Source organism: Xiphophorus maculatus, chromosome 23 (assembly GCF_002775205.1).
Source record: "Xiphophorus maculatus strain JP 163 A chromosome 23, X_maculatus-5.0-male, whole genome shotgun sequence".
Taxonomy (NCBI): domain Eukaryota; kingdom Metazoa; phylum Chordata; class Actinopteri; order Cyprinodontiformes; family Poeciliidae; genus Xiphophorus; species Xiphophorus maculatus.
In genome coordinates, this window is record NC_036465.1 from 24,822,869 (window position 1) to 24,849,293 (window position 26,425).

Here is a 26,425-nt window from a genome sequence, read left to right on the forward strand (position 1 = left end):
ACAAGGTTAATTAAAGAGGCCCATCAGATAGAACTGATTACCGCAAAGGTTACTGTAGCACCGCTGGCTGCTCGGCGTCTGAACGTGAGGAACCGGTGGATTTAACAGGGCCGACCTACAGGAAGTACAGGAAGCTGGGTTTAGTTAATGTGCGTGTGCATTGCTTTACAGAAGCATTTTTTTTTTTACTATTAACCTGGAGAAATTGTTCTGTGTCATTTATTTACATTTTTTTTTGTCTTCTGCTGTGACTTTTTATTTATTTTATTAGTTGAGATGAATATGTTGACTGTTAATGCTTAACTATTGGCTTTCATATGTTAATTTAAAAGAAGATTTTGATTGCTAATGTTAACCAAACCAACCTGTTCCTGTGTCTTATGGACTTATGAAGAATTAAACCAACTAAAGTGAAGAATGCAATGCGTTTAGGCATTATTACGTATTCTGTTGTGACCTCCTGGATGAACTCTTGAATTAATTTTAGTTGGTCAGCCGCTCCTGGGAATGGTCGCCGGTGTTCCTGTTTCTTTAAATTGAGACAGGAAGTGCTGCTGTTTGATATTTCTTTTTAGCTTACTTCACTTTGTAAGTTCTGGTTCTGCTTAACTTATTTCTTGACTACAGTTCTGGGAGTAATCAGGCCTGGGTGCGGCTTGAGAAAGTCACATGGGGGGGTTAGCTACATTCAGATAGAAACATGTTGGCTTGAAGACACGATGGAGGTTCTTGTTCTGTAACAAGAACACCACACACACTTTTATGGTCGATTTACTGAGCTTTCTACAATGATCACAGGACTCTGGGTTAGCAAGGTTAGCATATATTCATACTGTTGTAGTTTTAAGCTTGCTAGTCCAGGTTAGAACCTCTCAAAACCATGCTAACACAGGTTAGCCTTACTGATTAGAGGTTTTCTTACGGCTACACAGCTGTTCAATCCCAACCCCTTGAGTTCCCTTCGCATTGTGCGTGTGGAAATGCTTTTGCGTTCACAATTAAACATACTCCTCAGTTCTGCTGTTGTTTTTCTTCGATTTGATTTGACCAAACGTTTAAGTAATCGCCGATCACGATGATTCAGGATTTTTTTCCGACCACATTTCTTCCTGGAAGACGATGGTTCCCCACCATCCTTCCAGTTTTTAATGATGCGTTGGACAGTTCTTAACCCAATTCTAGTAGTTTCTGCAATCTCCTTAGATGTTTTCTCTGCTTGATGCATGCCCATGATCCAGGTGGCGACTTTTTTTTTTGGCCAGGCAGTGTAAAATGCATAGTTTCTATTTTAGTTTCACAGCTGCACCTGTAAGTAGCCCAGGTTTCTCTTTTGTGTTTCTTTAAGGCTGGAGTGAATTTCTCCGTTTTCCTCTCTCTGACTGGTCGCGTTCAGCTTTCGCTCACACGTGTCGATTCTTTCTCCCGCACTTTTTCGATCGCAGATTATAATTAAGAAATAATTTTGGCAGCCGTGGAGGTGTGAAAGATCCGCATCTAAATGTTAATTTCTCTCACAACGTGCGTGAACCTGCGCAGATGTTAACGCCGGCTCCGCGTTGGCTTCTTTTTGTTTGTGCACCTCGGTGTTTTCCCGGCTCACATGTGTTCTCACCCTCGGCTCTGTTAGCAGCCCGCCGGATCTGTCAACTTGGGGAAAATTTCCATTTTGCAGCCAACTCTGCAGCCTTTTGATGGGTACGTCTTGCCTACTTTTATCTCTCGGTGCGTCTGCAAACTAATTAATATTTTTTCCTCTCCCTCTCGCTTGCTCTCCTTCAGGCAAATATTTGTTTCCTCAGAAGTGAGCGTGGGCAAACCTTCCTCACAGCTCCATATGCTGCCAGCTGCCAATCAAGTGGCCCAGAACCCTGAAACTAATCGCACAGCCCCCCTCCCTCTCTGCTCTGCCTCTTCTCTTCCTGTCGTTCAGCAGGAATAAGGGAGAGAGTGTGTGTGTGTGTGTGTGTGTGTGTGTGTGTGTGTGTGTGTGTGTGTGTGTGTGTGTGTGTGTGTGTGTGTGTGTGTGTGTGTGTGTGTGTGTGTGTGTTTGTATATGAATCAGTAAAGCAGAAATAACGACGGATGAGTCAAAGTTAAAGAAATATGTTCTGTCAGTTCGCTCCAAACTGTCTGTGTGTCGATTTTACCTAATAATTGTATTATTTGTATTAATACTAATATCAAAGGAACTGAATTGATTTGAATATATTTGGAAGCTTCATCAGTGTTTTTGTCTGCAGTATGTTTCTAATTGTCTTTTGCACAGTCGGTCAATGTTTTATACCAACATTTATAGGACAAATAAAGCCATATTGCTAAAGTAGTCACTCCCCCGTTAACTCTTCCCACCAAAAACGTACAGTGTGTGTGTTTTATGTGTTTTTCACCAGCTAAATCAACACAAAGTAGAGCTCTTTTATTTTTGTGACGTTGAAGGAAATCGTTTTGAAAATGTATGCGGACAAAAATCTGAATAGTGTGGTGTGCCTTTTTTTATTCAGCCCTTCCGAATCAAGACTTTGCAGAATCCCGTTTATGCAGGAATCGCAGACGCACGTCTTTATGTCTCCACTGACTAGAACCTGGGAAAAAAAAAAATCTTAATCTCAGTCAGGGTTCACGAAGAACATCTGTAAAAAAAAATAAAAAAAATAAAAATTTGCAAGTTTTGTCACAGACCTAGAGCAGTTAGATGTATATCTATTAACTGTTTCATTGTAGCTCTGGCTGTGTGGTTCTGGTCGTTGTCCTGCCAGGAGACACACCTCTGACCCGGTCTCGTGTGGATTTGTTATGATTTGCATTTGAGACGTAGAAGTTAGATTTTTGTCCTGTCTGACCTGCAGGGCTTCTGGCAAACTGCAAACAGAACTTCTTATGTTTATTTTTCTGGCTATTTCTCTAAATAATAATCTCGTTATCAGCTTGTTTTCAGATGACGGCTCGAACGAAGCTGTGTTCAAAGCCTGTTTTATAACCTTATTCTGCTTTAAACTTCTCCACTTCTTTCTCCCTGACCAGTCTGCTGCTTGTTTGCTAACGTTACTTAACAAACGGTGGAGGTCTTCGTAGTTGGGCTACTTATGAACACAACCAGCTGATTTTCAAAGGGGTGGCCAAGCCAGGATGGCAAAAATTTAGTAACTAAGAAGAAACAACAACAAATATCTGAAAATAAACTGTCTTAATCTATATTAACACATTTTTTTAATTTTATTTTGGATTTTAGAAAGTTATTTATTGAGTCTTATTACTCTGTCTTGATTGAAGAAATTGACTCTAGCCCTCTGATGAGCTAAACATGATTCTCTGGGAGGAGCACTGTGGTTGAGGAGAGGGCCGTGGCCCCCCCTGCCCCCCACTTGGGGTTGTCCCTGCTGTTCTGGATTGTACTTGCATCAGAATTCAAATGGATCTTTTCTTCCAGATTTTTCCCTTCCTAAGTACCAGTATAAACTAACTTGTGCTGGTGCATTGGCTAAAATCTCAATAAAACACACTGAGGTTTGTCGTAATTTCTCATTTGAACGCTGGTGTTTAGATTATTGCTTCAATTGTTGGAACATTTCACTTCTTTTTATCTCCTCTATTTTCAGTAGCATGTGTTGCTGTATGTGAGGAATAAAAAAAAAATCTTCTCCAAAGACAGATGATATGACACGATGTCCTTCTCTAGTAAGTTCGCTGTTTTATCAGTCGTTGCCGTGTTGTAAAGGCTGCAACCACATCCACACACACCCACACACACCCACACACACGGTCCTCAGTGTCTCCCTCCTGCTATCAGCATCATGAGCGTGTAAGTGATCCTGTCTTTGTGAGGTTAATTGAAGGCAGGAGCGCTGACTGTCTCAGACATAATCTGTCTGCGTGAACTGTGTGGGTTTGCCAGAGTGTGTGTGTGAAAGGAAGGAATGTGTTCAATGTGACTACACTGCTTCTTTATATATATATATATATATATATATATATATATATATATATATATGTGTGTGTGTGTGTGTACAATAATGCAAGAAGAAACCCACACAGCGACTCTTCTTTATCCCTCCACCTGCTCCTTCTCCACCTCAACTATAACCCCCAACAGAGATTAGCTCTCTCTCTCTCTCTCTCTCTGTCTTTCTGTGTGTGTGTGGGTGTGTGTGTTTGGTAAGAAGGGTGGGTGTGTTCCTGGGGATTTGGGGTTTACAAAAGAAACAAAAAAAAGCAAGAGTGATGCCATAAGGCTTGCTTTTCTCCCATATCAGCTCTTATCAGGGCAGTCATTTTTGACAGGAGAAAAGGCTTTTATCTGCAAGAAACTGTGTCCGTCTGGCCTCAGCACGCAAACACACACACACTCACACACACTCACACGGGGTCTGACAGACTGGAACTCAAACACGCGCACGCACACAGAGCAGGTAATCGGCTCACTAGTGGAGTTAGGGGGTCGGAGAATGAGAAGAAAGTCCTCTCGCCGAGTGTGTCCCCCCCCTTTGACTGGATTAGAGCCCACCAGTATTCAGTCCAGGTGCTCCGGAGGGCCACAGGGCCCACGCAGGGTTAACTTTCCCTGCACAGTGAGTCCACATCCTGCGGCTTTGCTGTCTGACAGAAACGCAGAGGAGGGAACTTCAAACCCCAACCTGAAGGAAAAAGCATTAAAACACAAGCTACTTATATAGACATAATTTTTTTTTTTAAATAAAACAATTGGTTTTTTTATGTTTGTTTTTAATGTTAATCAGACAGGTGGACAAAGTGCCCTTCTGAATTTTTTTTTCCTTTTAATGTAATGTGCAGCCTTTTTTTTTTTTTTTTTTTATGCCCCCACCTGTAAAACGTCTGTTCACGCCACTGCGTTACCATAATTGCTCCCACTTCAGACGCAGGATCCCGTCTTCCTCAAACGAAGGAAGTTTTACGTGTTTCTGCCGCTCAGGACGACAGAGGAGAGAGTTCATCAGCCGTGACTAGTTTTAAAAGCCACAGTGAGCGAACAGAAAACCCGTCTAGGCTCTGTGATCTCTTCCTCTTCCCTTTCCGCGTGTTCGCCTCACCGAGCAAAGCCATGCAGAGAGCGGGAGCGCCCTCTACTGGCTGGTCAGGGGCAGTGAATGGACAGATACTTGTTTGTGGCGTAATTTTAGATCATCTCAACAGAAAATATCTGTTGTGATCGTTCCCTGAAAACCATTTTTATTCCCGAAGCAAAATGGACCTCTGGTTTTGTGGAAGCTGTAGAGATAAATGCTAAAAGCCTCAAATAAAGTAGTAAATAAATGAATAAATATGGCAGATTATTCATACCCTCTGCAGTTTTAGGAGTTTTGATGTTTTCATTTTACCAACATGCTTCTTCTGACTGGAAAAACACTGTTAATATTTTTAGCGTGACCCTGACTGTTAATCTGATAGAAAATCTGTGCAGGAAGTTGAAGATTAGGGTGTTGGAAGGAGGCCAAACGTCTTCATGTTGCCAAGAAGACGTTTGAGCTTAGTGTCATAATAAAGTCTGTTGGTTGCTTTTGTACAAACACCAAGAGGAAGGATTGTATTGCCGGCATTTTGCCGCCTTGAAATTATTTTACTGTAGCCCAGTAAATGTGTCTTTTAAAAAGCAGCTGGCATTTTGCCTCACCTCTGGTTTGATCTGGATTATCGTTCGTTCCCAGTGTCTCATAGACGTGCAGAGCAAACAGGAACCACTGCTGACGATCTACCGCGTAATATTAAATACAGTTTATGACAGTCCCAGTGAGTAGTTTCCCTGGGATTTCTCTTCCTTCATTTGTTTTCCGTCTGTCTTGCTGTCACTCTGCATCCTCAGATCAGTGCTTGGTGGGTTTTCTTGCAGCTGCCAAGCTGGTTTTCTGTAACACCCTCTTTTCTGTCGGTAAAGTCGAATACCATCAATTTGTCGTAGACAAAAAAAGCACCTTGAACGATGATGTTGAGGTCAAAGATTGATTTTATTGACAAAAAAATAGGCTTAAAACATAAATAAACTTTACCCAGTTTATAAGGAGAAAGCTAACCAAGAAGATCAAAGGAGCCAAGAAAAACTAAAGCAAGAACCTAAAAAACGCATCTAAGTGAAAGAGCTCTACGCCAGGGTGTCGAAGCCCAGTCCCTGAGGTCTACCATCGTCTTCATATCTGCATAATGCAAACATGGCAGCAGTTTAAAAGGTTTTTGTTTTTAAAATGATGTTTGCATGAATCACTGTGACTCTATTGAGATTGGAGAGGAGAAACACCCCGAGGTTTTCACCCCTTAGCTTGAGCCTTTCAGGAAACCGAACTGTATGTGTATTAAATAAAGCACCAAGAGAGTTTTCCACTGCAGGTAGGAAACTAACTGCTTGTCAACCCATCCACACTTTGAAAATCCCGAACTGTCCCTTTAAGAACAAGATTTCACTACATCTGTGACAGCAAAGACTTCCTGATAACTCGAGCAACTAAAACGTAAGCTGCATTTTCCTTCATTGTTTTCTGTTTTGTTACTCTGACAGAAAAAAAAAATATGAACAAGAAAACACACAAAAAAATGACAATGATTACAAAACAGATGATATCGCACCACATATAACATTTCTACTGAGATTTAACTTACACACACTTATTACAAATTAAGTGACTTCCGGATGAAAGTCGTTATAGTGGATTTAGTTGAGGAGTAACACAGACTGACACTTATTTGTAAAACATTAACATATATAGAACCGTATCTCCTTTCCACTACCTGAGAAACGTTGACCCCAGAATCACCTTCTTCAAAATAAACAGAACTGGTTTGGGTTGCTATGATTTTAACAATATTTAGAAATGTTTCCAGAGATCATAAAATTGAATATGGAGCCAACCAGCTGTGCTGCATTTGTGCAGCAAAAATTTCATTTGTGACATTTTAAATCCTTAAAAGTTTTCAAAACAAAAGGTTTCCGGAGGTCACCAGAGATCAACCTGCTTTAAACACACACGCACACACACACACGCACACACACACGCACGCACACACACACACACACACACATTAAAAACGTGATTCAATCTATCAGAGTCGTTGCTTTTATCCTGTTTTGCAATCCGTTTTAAACTCGTGCGCATGTTTTCATTTGCTTTACTTTGGTGTGACCAGGTTGTTGTGTGTTGCAGATTTCTGCCCAGGTCTCTGTTGAAAATGAAATTTGGATCTCAGTGGTTTTACCCGGTTAAATAAAGCAAATAAAAATAAATTATCAAACAAAACTGATAAAATTCATTGTGCTATATTTCTAAAGAAATGTTGCAGTACAGCTGACTGACACCAAACTGTCTTGATTCTGTAAACGCGGGGGACTCGTTGACCTTTGATGACCTCTCTGGAAGCACTCATTAATAAATGACAAAATGTTTAACGCCAATTTCATTTCATTTGAAGAAGGTGAAGGTCCGAAATCACAGCTAAGTCAAAAAGTAGTTCCCAAATCCCAAATGACATACATGGAAGTTTGTGGCTGTAATGTGGGGGGAAAAAGTGAAAAAGTGTGAAAACTTTTGCATGGCACTGCATGTTCCACGATAAAGTGTGCCCGTTCTCGTCTCTCCGGCCGGCCGGCCGCTCGCTCGGCTCATCTGCCGGCGCGCAGCGTGCGGCCCGCCAGCAGGAAGAGCAGCCCGGACAGGACCTCCAGGGGAACGCCGGCGGCGGCCGCCATGAAGGAGAGGCCGTAGTGTACGGAGACCTCGGCGCCCGGACACTCTCCCCTCGCCTCCTGCAGGACGTAGCTGCTCACGTCCACCGCCTCCATCCAGAGCACGAAGAGCAGCAGCAAGAGCAGGAGCAGGCCGGCTGCAGAGAGCGGGAGGAGGAGACAGAGAGAGACAGAAACGGAGACAATCGTCGCCGTCAGCGACTGCGCAGGAACGCGCAGCGGTGTTTGCCGCCTGCTGTTGTCATGGAGACGACAAAAGCAGAGAGACATCTGCTGCTCTTGGTGTTTGGGTATGTTTCTTTTCTCTTTCTTTTTTTTTTTTTATGTCACGTGACTCAAATGAACAGCTGACCGCAGGCGAAGCCGTAATGCGTCGAACACGTCGGACACATGCGCACGCGTCACGGCTGTCTGTGTTTTACCCGCAGTGATGAGGAGCGCCCCGCCCAGCCGGTACAGTTTGCTGCTGATGAAGGGAACGCCGCAGACCAGCAGCAGGCCTCCGGTCAGAGCGGAGAGCAGCCCGACTGCGATCAGGACGGTCCAGAACCCTCGGAACACTGCGAGCAGAAACACAAGGACTTTAAAAACGAGCTTCCTCTCTTAAAGATTCACTCTGTTTGTCTCGCGTTAGATTATCAAACAGACTCCAGATTTGGATTTAATTTGTAAAAAAAAAAGAAAGAAAAAGTTATTTGGGCTGAAATGATTAATCGGATGAATCTGCACGAATCGATTCTTGAAATAATCACCTGCCTCGAATTTTGTTAAAGTTCTGAAAGAAGTAAGCACCTTTTGCTATCCAATTATTAGTTGGCTAATCAAAAAATAATAATAATCCAATAGATCAGCTCTACCTTGTATTGAGTTTAAGTCAAGCAGAAATGGCTGAGCTTTTCACATGTGGATGTTAAAAGTGTTGGTTTTTTTTGTTTTAGGTGCAGATGAATCCTTTGCTACAAATGATCAAGCATTCACAAAAGGAATGCTAAGTTTTTGCATGTTAAGTAATTTTTTTCTTGTTTAAGAATGAATTGATTTATTGGTTTATGTGCATCTTTTAATGTATTTATAAAATAGGATCATCTGGTATAGCAAGACATCTTGAGAATGTGCCAGTTTTGATCAGATTAATTACAAAATATCAGATAAATCATCAAAAGTAATCGATAGAATAATCACTTACTAGAAACAATCGTTAGTTGCAGCCCTGCAAGCTAACCTGCTTCTATTGCTGAAAAATCATGAAGTGTGAGAAAGTTCTCTTTTTTTTGTTCAATTGCACTCGCCACACCCAGACAGCTATTGATACAATTTTAAAATAATTTAAAAATGAATAGACACATTTAATAAATCCTATCAGGGAGAGTTGTTGCCAAAATGTGGAAATGTTCAACATGTGATTGTAAGAATGTTAGGATTGTGTAGTTAAAGTTTGACGTTAGTAATTACTTCAAATTAACTTATTGCACTGCAACCCTGTTGTCCAAGCTTTATGTTTTATTATTCTGTACATCTGTATGGTGAACTTATTGTCAGTAAATTGGTTTTCATAGAGTCAAGAATAAATCATACATTTTCTATAATTTGCTTGTACTGGTGGGGTTTGTAATCGAAAGAAGAAAAAAAACTGTGGCTGGTGAAATGTCTGAGTGGAAATAAAAAATTTTCTCTACCAGCCTGGTAGAGAAAATCTTGTGCCAAATCATCCTACATCCTGGAGGTAGGATGATTTGAAGAATGATTCAGAAGAAGTACACACCTTCAAGGGATAAGATAAGATAAGATAAGATAAGATAAGATAAGATAAGATAAGATAAGATAAGGTTTTTATGACCAGAGTGGAGGACAAACAGGAGAGTTCTTTTTTACAGAACTTTGACTTTTGTATTGTTGCAAAAACCTTTGTTTTTAAGTGAATATTTATAGCAAGATATAAGTGGAGGGGGAGAGAAGTATAAAAATAAAAGACAGAGTATTTTATAATTGCACACAAGGTGCCAGAATGGCACATTAGGAATGTCTGCATGGACTTTTATCAACCAATACCTTTCTAAAATTTATTAGCATCATTTTTGGGGGGGATGTAAATGTCCAGTAAATGTCCAGAGTCTGTACTGTGGATTGCAAGAGGTTCTGGATTGCAACTGCATACGTTCACGGATAATCCACATCACAAAATGTATCCTATTAGAATACTTTTATTAATTTTTTATTTTACATTTTGCACTACATATGTATTTGCTCTCACTCGATAATGTAGATTTTTTTTAGCGATCTCCAGAGTATTCTCCGGAGTGGAAGCTTTATTTTGACGCCAGAACCGTTCAAATGCATCCTCTAGGTCCTGATATACTTCGAATTCAAATCTCCAAGAAAAAATGTCTAGGGTACAGAGGGCTAAGTTTGGGGTCCAGTTATGTTTTTATTTTCTTGTTACCTGCAGTAGCATCATAAACTGTCCCAAGAACGTCTCCGAGTGTGACTGGCAGCGGGAAGAGGTAACCACGGAAACACACCTTAGCCCCCGGCGGGTTTGCTGCAGTTTGAACAGGCGAAGCAAATGGCAAAGAGTCAACAAGTTTCTCTTCACTCGGCTGTCGTGGGGGCATGTCATCACAACCCCCAATTAACAAAAAACAAACAAAGTTCAATATATTTTAGTGGAAAATCAATCTCAACATACTGATGAATGTGGCCAGGAGCGCCGGCGTCGAGGGCTCCACTAGAAACACACAGCGCCTGAAAAACCCCTCGTGGTGCAGAGTGACCCACGAAGGAGCAACAGCGGCGGCTTCACGTGCCTGGATCTGAGAGAGAAACGGGGACAGACATCACAGAAACAGACACTTAAATGTATTTCTTTGTCTTTTCTTTTGTCAGCTTTTGTCAAACGGACGTCTAGGAGAGCAGCTCCGCGTCGCTCGGTGTCTCGCGGCATCAAACCTGGTCCTGATTACGGCCCGCTGCTCTGAGGCGTCCTGGAGGAAACTCATAAACGAGTGAAAACTCTCCACTCGCTTGACGGGAGCGTGGCTGGTGGTGCTGCGTAACACGACAACTTCAATCATCGTCCTTTACTGAAAATGAAAGACTTTGTCGCCGTGCTGAGTTCACAGGGGGATTAGCTTTCATAAATATGTCCGTCTCAATGAGCTTTGTGGATTTTCTTTTCTTTCTTTTTTCCCCACATGTGCTGCATGGAAGAATAAACTGTAAGATTAAAGGAGTACTTTCATGGTTTTTACTAAGGAGATTTGATAGCCATGAAATCAGCTGTGGATTGGCTTTTGATTTTTGTAAAGTGTGATCTGCTGCGCGGAGAGAAGGACGGCATCGCATTTAAATTGAATTCCTTGAGGGATTCGTAACTGCATTCACTTTCTCCGGCAATAACATATCAGTCGATATCGATTATTCTGACGATTAATCGATTGCGCTGGTCAACAGCCAAAAACACTGTCTGGGGGTTTTCAGCTGTTTTGGGGTCATTTTGACGAGATAAATCAAAAATGACATTGGTTTTTGCTCAGTCACTTCAACTTTCTGAACTATGGAGCAACATGAGCGTCAAAATGCGTCACTTGTTCTCACATATGAGTCGGTTTTTCCTGAGAATCTGGATCAATGACAGAAGAGCAGGAAGAGAGATTCAATCCGGACTGAAGAGCGACAGAGACGTAATGTTCAATTTTCTTATCAGTGTTTATTGTTCAATTTACAAAAAATTCACATTTGTAACATTTAATTAATACACTCTGTTAGAAAAAAAAAAGCTTTCTCCTAAAACCTTTGTTGGATGAGAAATATCAACAGAAACGACGTGATAACGTCATAAAAATACCATCATTTTAGTCAGAAGATTGGATTTCTATAAATCAAATTGGAATAAAAATCGGACCTGATTGAGACAAATGGATGTCATTTTTGGATTCAGCTGTGCAAAAATAATCCTAATTCAGCTGAAAAACCACAGACAACGTCCCAAAAGAATGTTTGCTGTAACCCAGCGTTAATCGGATAAAAAAGAAATCGGCACATTTTTTATTGAAGTTTTTAAAAAATATATTTTTGTTAGATGCAAATAAACAACTCAATTCCCTTTTAAACACACACACACACACACACACACACACAAAACAATTTTATTGCGTAAAATGCAATAACGTAGCATGTTGTAGCAAAGACGCATCAGCAAATAAAAAATACGTCTAACATGGACGTGTGAAAAGCCCAGCCGTTTCTGCTCGACCTAATCAATACAGTGTAGGGATAATATGTTATACTTTGAGTTAACTTATTAATAACTGGACAGCAAAAGCTGCTTAAGAACTGATTTGATTTTTATCGGAAATCTAAGGAGTCATTTGAGGAGTTCTGTGTGGAACCACTTAAAAATAAAGATGTTCTTTTTTCTTCGTCTTCAATGCAAAATGTTTGTATGTTTTAATCAGTTCTGGCTTCATTGCTGCACTTTTCTTACTGAGTGTTTTTGGCCTTCCAGCAAATTGCATGTTTCAGCGTCTGAATACTTGAGATGATGATTAATCGATTACTAAATTGGTTGACAATTATTTCAATAATCGATTCAACACAATTAATCTGGTTAATCATTTCAACTGTAATATAAATATAAAATTGACATTGTGACTCTTCTGCCCTTCAGACAGATGAGTATTCATGCCGTCTGTTTTCACAAACAGCATTTTAGGCTACAACCACAAAACTTCAGTGTATATATATATATATATATATATATATATGTATATATATATATATATATATATATATATATATATATATATATATATATATATATATATATATATATATATATATATATATATATATATATATATATACATATATATATATATATATATATATATATTGCCTTTGCAAAGAGCCTGCTAACATGAGTTTCGAAGTTTCTCAGTTGGACTTTGTCTAGGCCATGGCAACCCAGCCCATTGTAGTTCCTGCTACATTTTTAATGTCGGGCCTCAGTTTCAAGTATTTTCCAGCCTCTAACATGTTTCATGTCTCTCACATCACTGCGCTGTTCTTCCCTTCCTCCCGTTGACCCGATCAGCTTCCCGATGCTGCCGCTGCTTCATGGTAGGGACCGTGACTTCAGGGCGATGCGGAGCGTCAGTTTTACCAGAGTTTTGAGAGTGCAGGGGCCTGAAGTGTAAGTGTTTGCCATACTTTCCAGATTTTATTTATCAAAAATTTTAAAAAATGTGTTGCTGTTCGTTGTTCACTTTGCAGTCATAGTAATGCAAAACACTGAGTTGTTCTATCCCATAAAAATTGCAACTCAACCTCCAAACGTTTGTTTTTTCAGACACGTCGAGACGACTCAACACCACCTGCTCTGGGGATTGGAGTCCTGCGCCTCCATATTTATGGACGCGCAGCGCTACATAGCATCGCTGTGTCTTTAAATATCCTAACAGACGTGTCTAGCGCGCCACTGTTTACAAAACATCTGACTAGCTTCCGTAGTAGTCATTTGGTGGTCGTCATGTAATCCATCGCCATGAAAGCGGGCCGTGTCGTTCTTTTGTGACAGAGATCTTGAACTAGGCGTGGCAGAAAGAAGGTGGCCTACCTTTGTCCTGTTAGCGTCTTTGCCCCGTGTTGGGTGGGGTTTGGTGGGCTCATCTGAGTTACAATCTTCTACGGCTACCAACCAGTAGTCTGTACTGAAGGCCACGAGGAAACACAGGGCACCCACCACCCCAAAAGTTCCCCCGGCCAAAGCTGCAGCTCCTATTTTCATGTTCCTAAACCTTCTTTGTCCCTTGTCCCGGAGCCTGAGGTCCTCAGGTCCTCATCAGTGTCCACCTAAACTAAATCCTCTGTCCCGGCCCCTAAGAAGTCCTGTCAGGCTGTTCCAGCGAGAGGAGGGTGAATGGGAGGGAGGGGGAGACACGAGTTATTTTGGGACGTAGTAATGTCTGTCCTCGTCAGATTACCAGCGAGTGTGCGAAGAGAAGGGTCTGTGGGCGAGGGGAATGTGGACAGAGAAATAGTGTTTATGACGAAGAGGCGTTGGAAATACATGAGACTGAAGGTGGGAATGAGCCTGAAAGCTCCACCTGATGCCGTCAAGTATGAGTAGAGCTTTATTGTTTGCTTACGACACTCAAGAAGATACAACCATTTCTTTCATTTCAAGAGCTTTGTGTGGAATGTGTCCATAAACTGTTCACAGCAGCTTGACGTAGCAGCTACCGCTACGACCGATTCTTTATTAACGCTCCTTCTTCTTCCTCAGTGGCTGCGTTTCCATCGACCACATCATTTTGCAATTGGACATTTCAAACATAAATGTGCTTATTGGAAACCTGCCAATTTGGGGGGAGGGGAGATCATTTTTCAATAAAAAAGTTGGTAGGTTTTCATGTGTATTGAAAATAGCGTATTTCGCAAAACAGCAATGGGAACATTATTTTTGCATCTCAGGAATCATGAGCAACAACCGGACGTTACAACTAGTGGAAAAGACGAAGGAGAAGGCGACAGGAAGTGGTTGGGGGATCATGTGGAGGCATGCTTTTTAACCACTTATTGCGTGAACAAACGCATTCACCTGCGATTTTCATTGGCTTTCTTATTTAATGGAAGCACATTCTCATTTAACGTGTGTTTTTTGGTTTTGTTTTCGGACAACGGCCAAGTTCTGCGTATGTTTGTGATGGAAACGCAGCCACTCTCTCCCTTTATTGACGCGTCTCCCTTTCCAGAACAAAGCTGAGTTGTTTCTTTGTTGCTCTCTCTACCGGCGCCCTGTGCAGCGGAGATTGCTGCTCCTCCGCAGCAGGTTCGGGATCCGATGGCTGAGTCGGATTCAGAGCAGCCGGGCCTACAGAGTCGGGGGGGTCGGACCGTCTCGGGCTTGCTGAGCACACTGCAAGACAGAGAGAAATCACAGTTATTTTTCACAAGGACAGCTGAGCAGACATTGGGACAGCTGGAGGAGTTTCAACTAACCCAGACTGGATCAAAATTGAATCAACATTTGTTACGTTTTCAGCAGGTGCGGTTCTCTTTCACGCGTAACCATGTCCAATGATTCAAACCCTTCAAAAAGCCCGTTTTCCTTCTCCCTGCCATCATCTAATGTTTTGTTTTAACAAATCCACGCTGTCTTTTCAAGACCCTGAAATCAGTATCGTATGACTCAGAGCAAATTTCCGTGCTCATCTCAGTCGCCTGATAAAAATAAAAATGTCCTAAATAATCCAGCACAAGTTAGTCTAGTCCAGGTGTTTTAGATTTCCATACCAGATTCTGAACTTATGAAATGCCAGCTGGATGATTTAAATCCACTTTGCCACAGAGTATCTCAGTCTTTGTCTCTCTGGACCTTAGCACGTCTCTCCCAAGGCGTCCGGCTTGTTGATGTGGACCACTGTTCACTTCAGCACAGCTGGAAGGTGTCGATTCTGGAGCATGAAATTCTTTCTAGGTCAGCTCTCTTCCAGTCCATGTCGGTGTTGAATTTGCCTCGCTGTGGACCAGAGGTTGCGTTGACGGAATATTTTCCGTATTTGACCGTTTATTTTTTTTAAACGACGGGAAAATTTGAAGCCCGTCGGTCATTTTGACAGGTTACAATTAACACCCTTGACTGGTGCGCATGGGGTAGACTTTACGCAAAGAGTTCATCGCAGAGGCAACTAAAATCAATCAATAAAAAAAAAAAATCCTTTTTGAAAATCATCTCATGGACACTGAACTAAATGTGTCTTTCTGAACAGCAGCTGACAGCCTGTTGAAGAGTTATGGACCGGACGCTTTGGAGCGTCGGGTTCACCAGCGCGTTCCAAATCTTTGGTAGAAATGGCGCGTTTAATTCCAGTCTCCAGTACATATAGACCAGAGAAAACACAAGAGAATGCAACGTTGTGTTAATCCATTTATAGTCTAAACAGAGGAGCCGGAAGTTTTTCTTGAGGAAATAAATGACGATGCAGAAGTTAATTAGACCGTAACATGCGCAGTGTGCTGCACATGTCGACGATTTGGGTAGGTCACGTTTTACGTGACCTACGCATCGGGCCGTCCGATGAGTGAATATATGACGAGTTGGGAGTGAGAATGGATACAAATAATGCATGACCGATTGTTTTAAATACTGTCGGTCAAAATGACGGAGGACAAAAAAAGTCTAGTCTGCTGCGGACATAGTGGCTGGTCTTCCAGAAGCTCTCAGGTTACAAGCTTCAACCTTGGTGATTCATTGATATTTCCTGGTCTTTCTGAGCAATTAGCTGTTGAGTAAAGATCATTTGATGAAAACTTCCCAAACTTACAAGAAGCTTTCTGAATGGCTTTAACAAAGCCTCCCAGGACTGATGAAAACCTGACCAGTTCCAAAAAAACTAGCCAACTTGAATGAACTAAGTGGAGTGGTCAAATATTCAGCCAGATTTATGAAAAAAAAAAAAAAAGTTAGTTAAAGGCTACAAAAAATATGTACTTTAGCTGAAACTCATAATTATATGTTTATTTATAATCACTCTGAAGAAAACCCACATTGTGTGACAATCTGCTGGCGTCCTGTGCAACATTTCAGATAGAAATAGAAGGAGGATCGACACTTTCTGACGCATTAAGCATCTTTTTGTGACCGTTACGTCGTCAGCGTTCTTCCTTACCTGTGTGAGATCTGCTGAGTCGTGCTCTCCCTCTGTAAGACTTGGAGAACTCTCCTTGCGCTCGCTGACATTGGAAATAACAGAGAAAGGAAGTAAAGATGTAGCTTACATCCCTGGAACCAGAACCAAACGTGCAGAAGCAGCATTCAGCTGGAAAGCACCAGAAATCTGGACTAAACTTCCAGAAAACATCTGAAACGCAGAATTCCTTTAAATAAAGACTAAAACCTTTTTAAGATTTGCTCTTGAGCCATAATAAATGGATTATTGACCAACATATTCGACGTGCATTGATGATTTTGATGATGGCGTTTGTCAAAACGTAATGTTAGTTACTTGCTGAAATGGGCTGTACACATAGACGGGACTGATTGATCTTCAAATTCTCCTAATTTCTAAATAAATTGCCACCACAAATTCTTTTGAACTAAATCAGCTTGCATTGACGGTCTAATTGAATCGTGTTTAAATTTCATTTCTGCACATAAACAGATATATAAAGCACTCTGAAACTGAAATAGCTTCTCTCTGGATGTGTTTTTTTTCCAGTTACCTGTGGGCAGAGTGTGCTTCTGCTACAGGGGTGTCTCTCTGGAAGGCTCTGATGTCTGTGCAGGGCCGTCTTCGCTGAGCCATCTTGGTGCAAGGTGTGTCTACTGTAGGCTGGAGTCTGCTGCGGTCAGATTTCACATACTGTCACGTTTATTCCCTCCAGTGGCTGGACGCAGGGAGGAACCTCAGAGGAGGGTTTGTAATCTACCTTCTTGTTAAAGTTTTGCAGGTTTCTGGACAGAATACGCCTGATGCTGTCCATTTCCTCCGGCAAGAGGGGACGGCCGCCAGGGCGCAGGTCCACTCTGAAAGGAAAGGTGTGAACGTTCATAAAGTGTTTTCTCCATCCATCCATTCATTCATCCATTGTCTAACAACCAGGAGGGGTGCTGGTGCCTATCTCCAGCTAACGTTTCGGGCGACAGGCGGGGTTCTACCCCGGACGGGTCGCCAGTCTGTCGCAGAAAGTGTTTTCTTTCAGGCATGATTGAGGTTTTATGTGAGAATGGGGATGTTTGGTTTCTATTAGATGATAACACCAACGATGGCCACGAATACCGTAGTAATTGTAAATTTGCCTCACGTGGGTAAAATTTAAACCTCTTCAATAAAATACTTAAAAACCAGAAAAGTTGTATGTTAAACGTTCAGATGTTGGCAGCTCAAATGTGTCCTTAAGGTCCACAGTGTCAGACCGGGTCAGTTTAAAGAAAAGGCTTGGATCAGTTTTTTTTTTTTTCTAAATCTTGGTTTACACCAGGAATCCTTAATAGATCAACTTTCTGAACTCCCGTAGGAATATTGGGTGGGTTCTGCGGTTCTGTCCTCTTACGGCGGCGGTGCCTCCTCGCCCCCCTGCTGCTCCCTCCTCTCCAGCTCCTGGTAGACTCTCAGGATGCTGGAGCGAGCCTGGTGATGCTCGCCGATAAGGAAACGTCGAAGGTACCTCTTGTTGAACTGCTCAAACCTCACACAAACACAAACCACAGATGGAAAAAGTTCCACGTTATGAATTATTTGCTGCCACCTAGTGGCTGTTTTGCGTCACATGATCAGAAAAAACACCAACTTTCCAGAATAAAAAAAGGGGGGGGGGGGGGAATGAGATAAACTAACCAGTCTCTCCAGTAATGTTGCCCCCAGTAGCCAACCACATCTTCTATTCCTGAGAGCAGATGGTCTAAGAGCTAAAAGCAGATGTTATATCTTCATTTCCATACATCACACTTATTATTAAAATCTGCCTTTGCTCAACCTTTCACACAGTTGTCTTAACATGGGACTAAACATGGTTTCCTTGTCAGTTGACATGCAATTTGGTTGGTTTAATGAACTTCATTTGAATTATATTGTACTTATTCAAAACAAAGGCAATCTTAAAGTACCTTTTAGGACAAAAAAAACCCTAATTTTATATTATATCTATGTCTAAGGGTGCCAAATCAATTTCACAGAGACACTGACTATGCAGAAATCCTTCCTCTTGGCTGAGCAATATGGGATAGAATGAACGACTCCGTTTTACCAGGAACAAACATCCAGCAAAATCTGTCTCAGAGGATAGAGTAGAGACACACAAAACACAAACGGGTTGATTAGTACTTTCTGTTAAAGGATAGGTAGTGTCATGGAGTTACTGATAGCAACCGCTACAAGAGGAAAAATAGCTAAACAAGAAGCTCTGAGTAGTAAAATCTATGAGATGAAAATCAGAGAACATGTACTGTAGATGGTGGCAACTATACTCTCATTAAGCTTAGGTAGGAGAAAGTCAGGGTTAAACACAAAAGGACAGGGGACATGTCGTCAAACAGAACATGAAGCAGTTGTGGCTTCCATGAAAAGAGAAAAGTAAAAGAAATGAAGTTATTGGCAGCAAAAAGTACAGATGATCCATAATTTTAGAGTAGTAGGAAATAGTAGCACAATAATAAAAAGGGCTCAGTGTGTCCTGCATCCCAAATATATGGCAACATAACCACAATGATAGCTCGGGGTGAACGTCTCTAACTGTGAGCATTATCAAAAAGTGAAGCTTTTAGCTTCGTCTTGAAAGTAAACTGGGTTAGGGTTGTCCGACCCCAATGCCCCTCATCCAAACCCTCAAAGAACTGATACCTGTTAAAGGCAAAGAAAGGGCAGCATTATCCAGAGACACAGTCAGATGACCCATGGTAACTCTGGAAGAGCCACAGAGATCTATAGCTCCAGTGGGACAATCTGTTGACAGGGCTGCTATCACTCATATGTTAAACAAATATCGCCGTTATGGAAGAAAAGCATTGATAAGAAGCCAAAATTGAAGTTTTTGGCAGACGTGTAAAATATTAATTGTGGTAGAAACTTATTACTGCATCACAACCCTGAACAAAATGTTCCATGATAAAACAAGGAGATGGCAGCATCATGCTGTGAGGATGCCTTACGTCAGCTGATACAGGAAACTGATCACAACTGATGTGAAGGTGGAAGAAGCCAAGTAAGGGACAGTACTGAAAGGAAACCTGTTAAAGATTTGAGTTAAGGAGAAGGTTCTCCGCCGGTTGTTGCAATAACCTTTAACAGCCAGAGCTGCAGTGGAGTGGATTAGGTCAAAGTACATTCATGTGTTGTGCATCTGAGAATCTGTGTAAGGTGTGAAAATGGCTATCTGCAGATGGAAACTGCAGCTAAGGCAGCTGAGCTAGATGTTATGAAGTCTCACCCTGCTGTGGATCTCCTCGCTGACAGTAGGCAGAGCTCTCTTCTTCCTCTTCACGTCCAGCAGCTCCACCAGAGGCTTGATGGTCATCCCCTAATAACCAAGCAGGGTGGGTAAAAATCTAAAATCACCCCTTCTGTTGATTGAGCTGTTGTGATGCACACTACATTTATTCCTCACCTGCACAAAGACGGTAAAGAGAATGACCACGATGGTGGTTGTGATGAAGAGCCTCTTCTTTGGGAAGTCATCAATGAGGAAGACCAGAGAAAAGCAGATTGCTCCTCTGAGGCCACCGTAGGCGATGATGAACTGGTCTCTAAAGGTCACGGCGTTCCTCCGAAGCTTGTTCACCACAGCGGTGAGCAAGAGAACGCCTTACACATAGGGATGATGTTTGAGCAAGAGACGTTCTTTAAAGTCTGAAGTAATTTCGTATGTAAGAAATACCTGTGGCCCTCCAGACGAGGCAGAGCAGCAGGGTGGAGCAGACAAAGGGCCAGCTCCACATGTGTATGTCTTGTATGGTGGACACACCGAGGAAGACAAAGATCAAGGTCTCACTCACGCTACTCCACATCTTCAGGAAGTACTGGATGTTGGTGTTGCTGCGCTCTGACACGTTAGCCTCCACGTACTGTTTCATGGTCACAGCACAGGTCACAATGCTGCAGGATTGGGGAGAAACAATACTGATTAATGAAGTTAATAAGGTAGGTTCAGGAGCAGGACCAAACCTCCACCAACCCTCAGATCACTTGTCTATAACTCAATTCACCTGGCACTCCACGGCCATAATGCTCTTTCAACACCCACCCTCACTCACCCTACCTGAGTGAGTGAGGGCCCCCTCATTATCCCCTCATACCTCCATCTTTTTATCCCTTCCTCCATTTTTCATCCCTTGCTCTATCCTTCATCCCTTCCTCCATCCTTCATCCCTTCCTCCATCTTTCATCCCTTCCTCCATCCTTCATCCCTTCCTCTATCCTTCATCCCTTCCTCCATCCTTCAGCCCTTCCTCCATCCTTCATCCCTTCCTCCATCTTTTATCCCTTCCTCCATCCTTCATCCCTTCCTCTATCCTTCATCACTTCCTCTGTCCTTCATCCCTTCCTCTTTCCTTCATCCCTTCCTCCATCCTCCATCCCTTCCTCTATACTTCATCCTTTCCTCCATCCTTCACCCCTTCCTCTATCTTCAGCCCTTGCTCTATCCTTCAGCCCTTCCTCTATCTTCAGCCCTTGCTCTATCCTTCATCCATTGATCCAACACCTCATCCCTTGCTCCATGCCTTCATCCCTTCTTTCATCACCTTGTCCCTTGCCTTCAACTTCATCCCGTCCTGCAGATTGCCTCCTAGCCTCTCTCTGTTTCAGGTTCCATCTTGAGGGTCCTTAACAGGCTCAGGAGAGAATAGTTTCTGAAGACTGTGCCCCACACTGAGTCTCCATTCCTGTCTCCCTACAGATGACTCATCACTCATCCAATTCATTCAACCCATCCATCCCTTCCTTCAGCCAACGTCCCGTCTTTAAAAAAAAAAGAATCCTTAAATTCGCATCATGGTGTGGTCCTTGCTAGTGCATTACAGTAGCCTTTATAAAGGGTTGGGATGACGGACATCAATACTCACGCCATGATTCCTGAGAAGTGAAGCATTTCTGAAGTCAGGTAGGACAGGTAGGAATACAGGAAGACAAAGAGGGGAGCGATGACCTGGGCTCTGGAGGTGAACCGTGAGGTGAGAGCTGCCACCAAGCCAAAGAACAGTCCCACAAAGAAGCCTCCCAAACCCACCACTATCAGCCTCAAACCTCCCACCAGTACATCCAATCCAGTCACCGAAGGCAGCCGCAGAAAGGACTCAAAGAGCTTGTAGAGCACCTAAGAGGTGGAGAAGTGCACTTCAGTAGGTTCTTCACATAGAAAAAAACCATCTCTGCAAACACCACTGACCACTGTGACAGCGTCGTTGAGCAGCGACTCTCCAAACACCAAGATGTGCAGCTGTTCATTGACGTGCATCTCTTGGAAGACGGAGAGCACGGCCACGGGATCGACGGCAGCGATCAACGAGCCAAACAGCAGGCAGTGGAGTAGAGAGATGTCTCCCAGAGAGTCTGGAACCAGCAGGCAAACGCCGTACAGAGACAGGCCAATGCCCAGCACGTTCCATAGGGTTCCCAGCACCGCATACCTGCAGGTGGAGCAACAAGAAGGTCTTCTTCTCTCCTGTTCGTGGCTTTTGCAACTTCGCAAGTTACATCTTGGGTAACATATTAACAATTTTATTCAAATCTAATCACAAGCAGATTTGTTTTAGTTTTCTTTTCTTATAAGAAAACTAAGCAGTCGAGGTACGAACCAGAGGATGGTACCAAGGTTTTCAAAGAACAGCCTCCCAGGCAGGAAGTAACCTGCATCTAGAACGATGGGCGGGAGCAGGAAGAGGAAGAACGCGTCGGCACTCAGAGTAGGGGGAGCAGAGTGGCGGACCCCGTAGATCACCCCTCCCACAAGCAGGCCCACCATGATGAGGACGCAACTTTCTGGGACAACAGCTGGGACTCGACCGGACCAGTGGAAACCTGAGAGGACGACACCAAGAGGGGGAAACTCAAATGGGGTCAGCAGATTACTCTGACTTTCTATATTACCAAATAAGAATAAAACTGTTTCAAAATATGAAGTTTAAAAAGTTTGATTTACTCAGAGAATTTGTTAAACCACATTTTGACTGATTTGGGCTATCAAGTCACCATGTCTTATGTGACAGGTTTTTGTACTAAAAGGTTGGGATAAACTGACTCCTAGTTATCAACTCAGTTTATTATTCAAATTAATTGACATTTTTTTCTATCTAGGGAAACCAGGGGACACAGTCAGAAAAAAGAAGGAAGGTCAGCGATAGTCTGGTAAGTCTACTCCACCAGATTATCGCGAAGGAGAATAATTTGGTACTTTTATCAGTCAACAAAATAATGATCCAAAAATCAACAGAAAGTCTGCCTCTAAATGGCTGAAAGTAACAAAGAAACCACCTAAATGAATGGTTTTGAGTGGACTAGTAAAATAAGATTGTGACCTGAAACAGGCTTTTCTTGCTCAAAAACCAATCAATACGTTCGGGAGGTAATTTAAAATTTTTCATTTCAGATGCGGTGGGTTTGGATAGCTTTCTCCTTCTTATTTGTACTTCGGTTATTTCCATCTGGCATTAAAATTTTGATGTAACATTTAGGGGATAAAATCCATAAACGGAGGAAATCTGTCAGGTTCCAAACATGCTTTCTCAGCAGTCTGTGCTATAGGTCTATAGATTCTGCATTTGGCTACATCTACAGCCTTCCACCGTAAACACTGGACTGCTCCTTTTCTCATTTATCTGAAACCTGGAGAGATGCTTGCCTGATTTTACTGTAGTCCTTGACAAATGTTTTGAAATTTTAACAGAATTTCAGTAATTTGGCTGATTTGGCCAAATTGCTGACATTTTTCAGTTATACAGTGTTCTGATGATTAATCAATAAATCAATCAAGTTTATTTGTTTAGCACATTTCAGCAACAAGGCAGTTCAAAGTCCTTTAAAGGCACTCTTGATCTAATGCCCAATATTTACGAAAATAATGTCAAATTGTTGTTTCTATGTGTGTTTTAAATGTTTTGTTGTTTAACTAGGATCAGTTGGAGTGTATGTACAGATGAATTGAAACGACTGGAGATGACATTTGTTGTGATTTGGCACTTTACATCCAAATCTGCCATCTTATGGACATTTGATAGTATTCCTGACATTTCACATTTCTCGCCCTGAATTTGAGCAAGTTTTTCTCCCCCCCCCACCCAGTTTTCAACGCTCTGTCAGAGAGGCGCTGCTGTCGGCCTTACCCAGCTTGGCCAGTGAGGCCAGCATTATCCACAGCACAATCTCAAAGGGAGCCTGCACGTGGTGGTAGTCCAAGCTGAACACCCTCAGAGCACCGGGCAGATCCACAGATGGGCCGACGCGGCCGGCGTCGAAGCCCGCCGACAGGGGCCCGTCGTGAGGCTCCTCCGGGAGGGTCAGGGCCAAACAGGCCCAGAGACGCTGGGAGAGCAGCAGAGGGAGAGGCCAAAGCGCAGCCATCCTGCAGCCATGCTGGGACAACAGGAGAGAGGCAGAGAATAGGACGGGGGTCAGAGGGACGGAGGGCGGGCCAGCAGCTCGTGTACTTTCACCAAAACTGTTGAAGCCACGCAGACGCTAATGTGCACAGGAATCCCTGAGCTGGCAGCGACGTTCGGTCCAACGGCTCAGAGCGCAGGTGCTGCTGCTGCAAACGCTCTCTGTTTTGTTTCTGTCCCATCAGCGCAGTTTGAAATGTGTCCTCTGCAGTCACGGCCTGTTGATTAGAAGTTACAACAGCAAATGATTCAGAGAGCAGAGACGTTCTCTCCCAAAGGAAGCCAAAACCCAAACACTGGAGTTTCCTCAAACAGGGATGGTGACGTCTTATGTAGAAAGAATTATTTGATTTGATTTTATTATTTTAATTTTAAACATGTTCTACCCAGCAGTCGGAGTTTTTGTGTCAAGGTGCTGAGACCCAGCAAGTGAAGAATTACGATTTCCGTCGTGATACGCCCCTTGATATTTATTTATTTTTTGAAAAGGAACATTTATTTAAAAGCTGGACAGTGAGATGGAATGTTGCATATTTTTTAACTGTAATTTACAAAAAGTGGTACATAATTGTGGAGCGGAGAGAAGAGCATTCAGGGTTTTTATTTACAATGAACATAAAATGCTAGCACAGTATTTTGTGGTATTTATTGGGATAACAATAAAAGTGTTATAAGAAAGTACTTAGAACTTCTTTTCTGTCTTTTCTAAGCCACTGTGTGACTACAACAGCATATCACAGCACCCATAGCCCCCCAGAAACACAAATAATAATCAATATTTGAAGATGTTTTCTCCAGTTTCTTCTCCAGTTACATAGAAAAGCCTGATTCCTTTCACTAAACTGGGCACAGTTACTGCATTTAATCCTAATTTTGAATTTAATCACATTTATCGACGTACACAGTATAGTAAAAGTAACTATGCTGACACTACAGACACCTTCAGGCGTTTTCAAACATCATGAATTGGATTTGTTGTCGTGTTAAATCCGGATTCTTATCATGATGAGACAAGAAGGATTATATATGGTATATTATCAACACCATAAATGCCTACACCTGGTTTCTCCCATCACTACAGCAATACACATGCTCAAATAAAGATAAACAAAGAAGAAAATAAATCTTTCGGTTTAATTTTATCTGTAGATACTTTATCAGTATTCAGTTGTTCATATTGTTTTCTAGATATTTTCTATTGGGGTTTATTTTGATACTCTGCTGCTGTAATTTCCCCCAAGGACTCTTCTATTCTATTCTATTCTATTCTATTCTATTCTATTCTATTCTATTCTATTCTATTCTATTCTATTCTATTCTATTCTACTGTATATAATTAACTTATAAATATTTTGTCCCCACTTGTTTTATGACTTAAACAGCCAATACATTACACTACGGTTTGTGATATAAATCACCAAAATGTGCAAACGTGTGAAGACCTTGAATACCTTCAAGTCTGTGGGTGACAGGTAGCTAAATTACTTTAAAAACTAGTTTTACTTGTTTGTAGATTATTTCTAATTAGTTAGCTTTCTTTCTAAGCGTGCTTCAGCCGGAAACATGGTTCCGTTGATGGAATGATGGAGAAATGAAGGGAATATTGACGACTGAATTGTCTTTGATTTGGTGTAGCTACTTGAAAACATTCCTGCGAGCACAATTATATGAAAACGGCAACCAAGTGAGTTTATACTAAATTCAAACTGGTTCCTCGTGTTCTCACTGTTCTTTAAAACTAGTTTTACTCTTGCTTGATTCCCTCCCTCCTCCCTCCCTCCCTCTTCTGGGCATTATCTCACTGATTTACCTGCCACAATCTCTAGAGAGACGTTGCACGATTAGACACGTCTAATCCGCTAATTACTGGCGAAACCTTGTCGAATCTCTGTTTTCCATCTCTGAGTGCAGTGGAGTAGAGTGCCTCAGGCTTTAACAGTGTTGCTGCATGCTAATGGATCACCATCTCCTTGACTGCAGAGAACCTGGCTGTGAGGATTTTCGGCTTCGCGGGTTACAAATCTAACTTAAGCAGCAGTCGAATCCGTGGTAAGTCTTGGTATAATTGCTCTCCTGGATGTGCGGCGTGCCTCACAGTCCTCTGCAGGTTAGCTTTGATTCAGGCAGGCTGGGTGGAAGTGGAGCCCGCCAGGTTTCAGTGAACACAACCCACCATTTTTCTGTAGCTCACGCTAATCATGCACCGTTCAAGGCTTCGGAGAGATTTAGTTTGATTTCATGAGTCTGAGAAGTGCTTTACATTTACAATTTCAAACCAGCTGATTGGAGCTGTTGGCGGTTCAGATTTGAATGTTTCTGATGAGCAGGAAGAGAACATGAGGTCCCCAAAAAGCCGCTTGGCACTTATGTTGCATCACACCATACAGAGAAAACACACTGAAGTGGATTTAAAAGGAGCTATTTGATTGCTTTATTATTTAGAACTAGTTTTTTACTGGTTTTAATTAGTTTTCAACCTCTTTTTTGCATCCTTTTTGAATCTCCCTGTGTCGATACTGTCAAATTCGTCTCTGCCAGCTTTTAATAGTGACATTTTATAACACAATCAAGTAACTATGGCAAATTCAGTTGTTATAATATAAAAAATACTATTTATATCAAACATGATTTAAAAGAAACTTAACTTAAAT

General features: G+C 42.1%; 2 protein-coding genes across 2 annotated transcripts; both read right to left on the reverse strand.

The window, feature by feature from the left end:
* Nucleotides 1–5,569: 5,569 nt before the first annotated feature.
* LOC102223059 (transmembrane protein 182-like) lies at nt 5,570–13,586 on the reverse strand. Its single transcript, XM_023328229.1, has 5 exons — nt 13,299–13,586; nt 10,371–10,494; nt 10,125–10,223; nt 8,107–8,244; nt 5,570–7,821 (listed from the first exon to the last, which is right to left on the reverse strand). Exons 1-5 carry the CDS (start codon nt 13,467–13,469, stop codon nt 7,601–7,603), a joined length of 753 nt encoding a protein of 250 aa, XP_023183997.1. The 5' UTR covers nt 13,470–13,586; the 3' UTR covers nt 5,570–7,600.
* Nucleotides 13,587–13,691: 105 nt separating this feature from the next.
* LOC102222801 (sodium/hydrogen exchanger 2-like) lies at nt 13,692–23,983 on the reverse strand. Its single transcript, XM_005809834.2, has 13 exons — nt 23,499–23,983; nt 21,975–22,197; nt 21,566–21,806; nt 21,243–21,493; nt 20,057–20,274; nt 19,787–19,983; nt 19,610–19,699; nt 18,022–18,092; nt 17,738–17,872; nt 17,114–17,210; nt 16,907–17,026; nt 16,354–16,417; nt 13,692–14,600 (listed from the first exon to the last, which is right to left on the reverse strand). Exons 1-13 carry the CDS (start codon nt 23,734–23,736, stop codon nt 14,413–14,415), a joined length of 2,133 nt encoding a protein of 710 aa, XP_005809891.1. The 5' UTR covers nt 23,737–23,983; the 3' UTR covers nt 13,692–14,412.
* Nucleotides 23,984–26,425: the final 2,442 nt, after the last annotated feature.